This window comes from Lithobates pipiens, unplaced genomic scaffold, assembly GCF_037356315.1.
Source record: "Lithobates pipiens isolate NorthernLeopardFrog02 unplaced genomic scaffold, aLitPip1_a1.2 Scaffold_3, whole genome shotgun sequence".
NCBI classification, from domain to species: Eukaryota; Metazoa; Chordata; class Amphibia; order Anura; family Ranidae; genus Lithobates; species Lithobates pipiens.
Window position 1 is genome coordinate 71,155,424 of NW_027507790.1, and position 6,343 is coordinate 71,161,766.

Consider the following 6,343-nt stretch of genomic DNA (forward strand, 5'->3'; position numbering starts at 1 on the left):
CTGATTGCCCTTAGTTAACCCTTTCACCCCCTTTTGCCAGTGTCACTAAGCGATCATTTTTCTGATCGCTGCATTAGTGTCACTGGTGCCGCTAAGTAGCTAGTTATTTTTTTAGGCTCACCGCCAGGTTTTTATAGCGCTAGGTACCCCGATATACTACCCAATAATGCTTTTAACCCCCTGATTGCCCCTAGTTAACCCTTTCACCAGCAATCACCGTATAAATGTCACTGGTGACGCTGGTTAGCCAGTTAGTTATTTAGGTTCCCGGTGAGGTTTTTATATAGCGCCAGAGACCCCCATATACTACCTAATAAAAATTTGAACCCCCGATTGCCCCTAGTTAACCCTTTCACCAGTGATCACCGTATAAGTGTTACGTGTGACTCTGGTTAGTTTGCTTTTTATAGCATCAGGGCACCCACCATTTATTACCCAATAAAGGTTTAACCCCCTGATCACCCGGCGGGTGATATCAATTAGGTTTTAGGGTCAGGGTCTGCGTCGCCCCAGGCAGCGCTAGGTTAGTGCCAGTACCGCTAACACGCACGCGCAAAGCATACACCTCCCGTAGTGGTATAGAATCTGAACAGATCAATATCTGATCTGATCAGATCTATACTAGCGTCCCCAGCAGTTTAGGGTTCCAAAAAAACGCATTGTTAGCGGGATCAGCCCAGATACCTGCTAGCACCTGCGTTTTGCCTCTCCGCCCAGCCCACCCAAGTGCAGTATTGATCGATCACTGTCACTTACAAAACACTAAACGCATAACTACAGTGATCGCAGAGTCAGGCCTGATCCCTGCGATCGCTAACATTTTTCTTTGGTAGCGTTTTATATTTAAATCCGGAAGGCAGTGCTTGGTTTTCGGGGTCCAGTACATGGCTAGGCTCCCAAAAAGTCCCCCACATGTGGTTTCCCTGTACTCGGGAGAAGCAGCAGAATTTATTTTGGGGTGTAATTTGACTTATGCCCATAGCATGTGTGAGCAATATATCATTTAGTGACAACTTTGTGCAAAAAAAATTTTTTTTTTTAAATATTCCTGCAACTTGTGGCAAAATATAAAATATTTCATGGACTCAACATGCCTCTCAGTAAATAGCTTGGGGTGTCTACTTTCCAAAATGGGGTCATTTGGGGGGGGGGGGGGGGTTGTGCTATTTTGGCATTTTATGGCCTTCGAAACTGTGATAGGTAGTGAGGAGTGAAATCAAAAATTTGCACCCTTAGAAATCCTGAAGGCAGTGATTGGTTTTCGGGGTGCCGTTACGCGGCTAGACTCCCAAAAAGTCCCACATATGTGGTATCCCCGTACTCAGGAGAAGCAGCAGAATATATTTTGGGGTGCAATTCCACATATAACCATGGCATGTGTGAGCAATATATCATTTAGTGACAACTTTTTGTAAACTTTTTTTTTTTTTTTTGTGTCATTATTCAATCACTTGGGACAAAAAAAAAATATTCAATGGGCTCAACATGCCTCTCAGCAATTTCCTTGGGGTGTCTGCTTTCCAAAATGGGGTCATTTGGGGGGGGGGTTTGTACTGCCCTGCCATTTTAGCACCTCAAGAAATGAGATAGGCAGTCATAAATTAAAAGCTGTGTAAATTCCAGAAAATGTACTCTAGTTTGTAGACGCTATAACTTTTGCGCAAACCGAAAAATATACGCTTATAGACATTTTTTTTTTTTTTTTTTACTAAAGACATGGCTGAATACATTTTGCCCTAAATGTATGACTAAAATTGAGTTTATTCGATTTTTCTTATAACAAAAAGTAGAAAATATCATTTATTTTTTATTTATTTTTTCCTCAAAATTTTCTGTCTTTTTCCATTTATATCGCAAAAAATAAAAATCGCAGAGGCAATCAAATACCACCAAAAGAAAGCTCTATTTGTGGGAAGAAAAGGACGCAAATTTAGTTTGGGTACACCATTGCATGACTGCGCAATTACCAGTTAAAGCAGTGCAGTGCGAAATTGTAAAAAGACCTCTGGTCCTTAGGCTGTTAATTGGTCCGGGGCTGAAGTGGTTAAAATGTTACTAAACCCAGGACCCTGCATTCACTATATTTGGTCTCCCACAGATACACAGAACATGGAAATACAATTATTTTAGTAAATATAAACTACTATATACCTTTTTATCACCAGCAGTTAGAGCAGTCTTGTGACTTCTATCAGTGTCTGGTTAAAAGATTTAGGAGGAGTTTTCATTCTCCTCTGATTGTCCTATGAGTCTGCAGGACCCCTGACGCTCTGTCTGGACAGTGCTGATTGGCCCTGCTGATCGCATGCACTCCCCAAGAAAATAAAAACTCTCCAGCAATACACATTAACTGAGCATGTGCAGCTTGCTCCAAGTCTCTGTTCTATCAGCCAATAGATTATAGATAGTGGAAGAAGGAGAGGATCAGAGAAGACAGGATCAAATGGCCTTTTTACACAATGTGCAGGATTAACCTCTTAGGTTCCACAGAGTATAACCAGCATGCTTTACTGCATATACAAACTATTTTTTCTGTTGTGGGTTTAAGAACACTTTAAGTGTACACTGCACATTATGTACTGTGGATGTAGTTTATATTTTGAAGTCCCTAATTGCTTTGGAGGTGACCTCCTGTATTGTGTTTTTATATTTAACGTTTTTTAATTTTTAAAGTAGCCAAACAAACGGTTCGCATCGGCCTAATCAAAGCGTTTTGGATATGGCCAAGGGTTCTCGCGGAGGACCGTTTCGAGATGATCAAGTAGAAGATGTGAAAGCCCTTGTGAAGATAATACCAGTCTTTTTGGCCCTAATTCCTTACTGGATGGTGTATTTCCAGGTTCGTGTTTTCTTGATTAGGTCATATTTTGTAATGCTTCTCGGGCCTATTCCTATACACTAACTGCACTTACTATCATTAGTATTATACTACAATTAGTAGCAGTTTAACTTATTTTCAATAAAAATGGGCAGCTTGCCTAAATGCCCCACCACAGCTGAAGGGTGGGCATTATTACCATTGCTGATTGGGCTTGGGTCTATGTCAGAACTTGCCTAATAGTTTTGGAAATCGGCAACCGGCACTGATTATAGTGATGGCAGGTTAATACTACCCTACATTACCTATATCATTCTTCCTGCTATCCCATTTACCAGTAGAAAATAAAACTGTTGCATTGATTAAGCAAAAGAGAAATTGGGTCATTTTGTGTAGGCAAACTTTCTGTATATGGCCATTCCGTGCCAGTCTTCTGTACTTCCTTTTTTTGGTATTAAGGGCCGATTCACACCAGATGGAGTTCTGTGCTTTTTTTCTATACGAAATGCATGCACAGTGTCTTTCATGTGTTCCGATGACTCTAGTTCACACCATGCAGTTTGTTTCTAGTCTGTTTCTCAAAAAGTGCACGGATCTGTATCTGATGTGAACTGGCCCTAAGGGAGGGAGCAATAATGAGCTTACAGGAGCATCTCTGGGCATGTTATATTAAATGGCATGGGTCACTTTAATGCCCCTGTTTTTATACCTGTGATCTATTTAATGTTGTTTTTTCAGTTTGTGTGTGGCACTAAGTAAGTAAATGCATTTTATGTCCAGCATAAGCTATGTGCCATTATCTATTTAACATTTTCAAAGGCGCAAATTCACCTTTACAGAAAACTCTGTAAGGTGAACTTACACAGGTCCCCCTCCTCGCACTTACTGACCTGGACTGCGGCAATCTTCTGTTCTAAGCCCCGGTGTATCCACGCCAGGTGTCCAGGGCTTAAAAATCCTCTCTGCAGCCACATGTGTCTTCTCCATAGCTGACAGGATGGACTGTGCGGCTACTGATTGGTCAGCGCCACCCATGTGATGGCGCTGACCAATTAGAATGCTCCCGATGAGGGACTTTTTAGACATTCAGCTCAGGGTATTTCTAAGGCCCGGACACCTGGCGCAGATAAACCGGCCTTAGAACTGGAGATTGCCACGGTCCAGATCAGCGAAACTGGGGGGGGGTGGGGGGTGGCTCAGAGGGGGACCTGTGTAAGTAAGCTCACCTTACAGAGTTTTTTGTAAAGGTGAACTTGCCCTTTAAGCATCCTCTGAGATTGTACCCTTGGATATCTTTAGAACAGCATGAGAGCTGCTGATCGCTACACATCGGTAAAACCGGCTGTAGATGTTGCGATTTTCTTTCCTGCAACCCCGGGGGGCGACAGTGATTATTGCTAGCGGCTATGGCCACTGGCAATCGCATGAAAAATCCAACAGGCTGACCGTACCCAAGTTGATCGATCAACTTGGGTACAATCAGCCTGCTCATACATGGTTTGAGTCTTGGCCGGTGCCTGCTGAACCGCCTGAGATTCTAACAGTCTATGGCTGCCTATTACATTCAGCAACCACAACTGCAATGACGGGCTAATGCATGGACCTCTAGCTGAATAAAAGGGTACCCTACAGTTTTAGGGAACTTTAAAGATGACTTGGGCTGTGTGCAGAAAACCTGTATGTGCCTGAATTTCTCCTAATGTCCTATAAGGTGTTAATCAAAAATCCATTTCATTCAGCAGAGTTAATTTATTAAAACTGTACTAGCAAACTATTCAGTTGCATGTATATGACCATCGTAAGGGGATTGCAGATTTTAAACTGAACTTTGTTTAGCAAATGTGCAATGCAATGTCTGACATAAAGCCTTCATTATAATTACTAAAGTGTGGTTGAAAGTATAAAAATGTTTTCTATTGTAGATGCAAACCACATACGTCCTTCAAAGCCTCCATTTGTTAATCCCACAGATATTTGACAATAGTGGTCATACGGTAAGTTTTATTTTATAGAATTTCAAGTGGTGTACTATAATCAATGTGTGGTTTTCATTCAACCCTCTCTTATTCAATTCTTTAAATTTCTCGCTTCCATTGTGCCCCTTATTTATGTCTTTTCATCAAAATTTTCCGTCTTGGTGATGAATACAGACCAGCTTTTGTTCACCTTCAGCTGTTCCTAATAGGAGGCTTTTACAAAAGAGCCAGTTCCACCAAACATTGAAAATTGTGTTTTTAATATTGCTCTTCGCTAGGATTTTCAATGAAAGGATCAACTAGCCCCAAAAATGTTGCTAGACTCCCATTCTGCTGTAACTACCATGGTGGTTGGCGTGTGGGTTTTTTTTTTTTTTTTTTTTCTTGTGCACTTCAAATGCTGTTTGCATTCCCATACAAATCTAAAGGGAAGCATATCAAATGCTGGTCAGGAAGTTCACTGCAGGTCAGATGCATCTGTTGATAAATTCTGAATGATCTCAGAAGTGTCCCAGACTAATACCCCTGACACCAGCCTTAAAGGGTTAGTAAAGGTGCGTGTTTTTGTCAGTAACCATGCCCCCCCACCCCGTTTTACTTACCTGAATCCTCGAACTTGTCCCACAGGGATGCGCGGTCTCTCTGCTAGGGGGTTCTCGGCTGTTGGTTGGATAGATTGATGGCAGCACAGCCATTGGCTCCTGCTGCTGTCAATCAAATCCAGTGACGCAGCCACCTGGGGGCAGGAGCGAGTCCTGCATTCAGCGTCTATGGACTTCAAATGCTGGTCATAGGAGTGCGCCCCTAAGGTACCCCCCCGGGAGAGCGCTTCTCCCAGAGGGTTATCTGATGTGGGGAGCAGGCGAGAAAACTGCAGAGGGACCCCAGAAGAGCAGGATCAGGGCCACTCTGTGCGAAACGAGCTGCACAGTGGAGGTAAATATTTGTTTAAAAAAAAAACAAAAAACCTGAACCTTTAGTGTCCCTTTAAAGTGGAAGTTCAATCAAAAACGAATGCTAAATCTCCTGGCAGCCACATGAGACTCATCTATCTAACCCTGTGAAGCAAAAATCGCTATACATACCTTTTTCTGAAGCTGATCCAGTCTCCAGCGGCAGATGCTATGTATACAAGACAGCCGACAATGGCTGGAAAATGCTTGGGAAGTGGTGTCACCCATAGACTTACTATGGGGCTTCCGTTATCTTCTGCCTCCTCTGCACCCGCCTCCACAGAGAAGCCACCGCTGACAGCTCAACATGGGACTGGACTGATCGGCTGCAGAAAGGGGTATTATAACGATTTTTGCTTTATAGGGTTAGATTAGTCTTAGAATGTGGCTGCTAGTCGATTTTATAATAATTTATTCGTTTTTGGCTGAACTTCTACTAACAGTGTAACATTTATGTTGGCCCCACCTGCATCACGGACCTACCTTCTCATCACTCATGCGTTGCTCTGTTTTGACTTCTCGGCACAAAGAAACAACGCTCTACTTCTGGGTAATGGGGGAGGGGAGACGCGTGTGACTTCCACATGATAGTGCTG

The 6,343-nt window shown here is 42.7% G+C and overlaps 1 protein-coding gene across 2 annotated transcripts in view; it reads left to right on the forward strand.

Annotated features, from left to right (window-relative positions):
• The window catches only part of SLC15A4 (solute carrier family 15 member 4), a 67,267-nt gene that overhangs the window by 38,894 nt on the left and 22,030 nt on the right, over positions 1-6,343 (forward strand). The window contains exons 3-4 of one of the 2 annotated variants that reach the window (XM_077461818.1): positions 2,677-2,839; positions 4,741-4,812. In XM_077461818.1, coding sequence (XP_077317944.1) covers positions 2,677-2,839; positions 4,741-4,812 — 235 coding nt within the window. Of the gene's footprint in view, positions 1-2,673; positions 2,840-4,740; positions 4,813-6,343 lie in introns of both variants that reach the window. The other variant, XM_077461817.1, reaches the window with a different exon arrangement.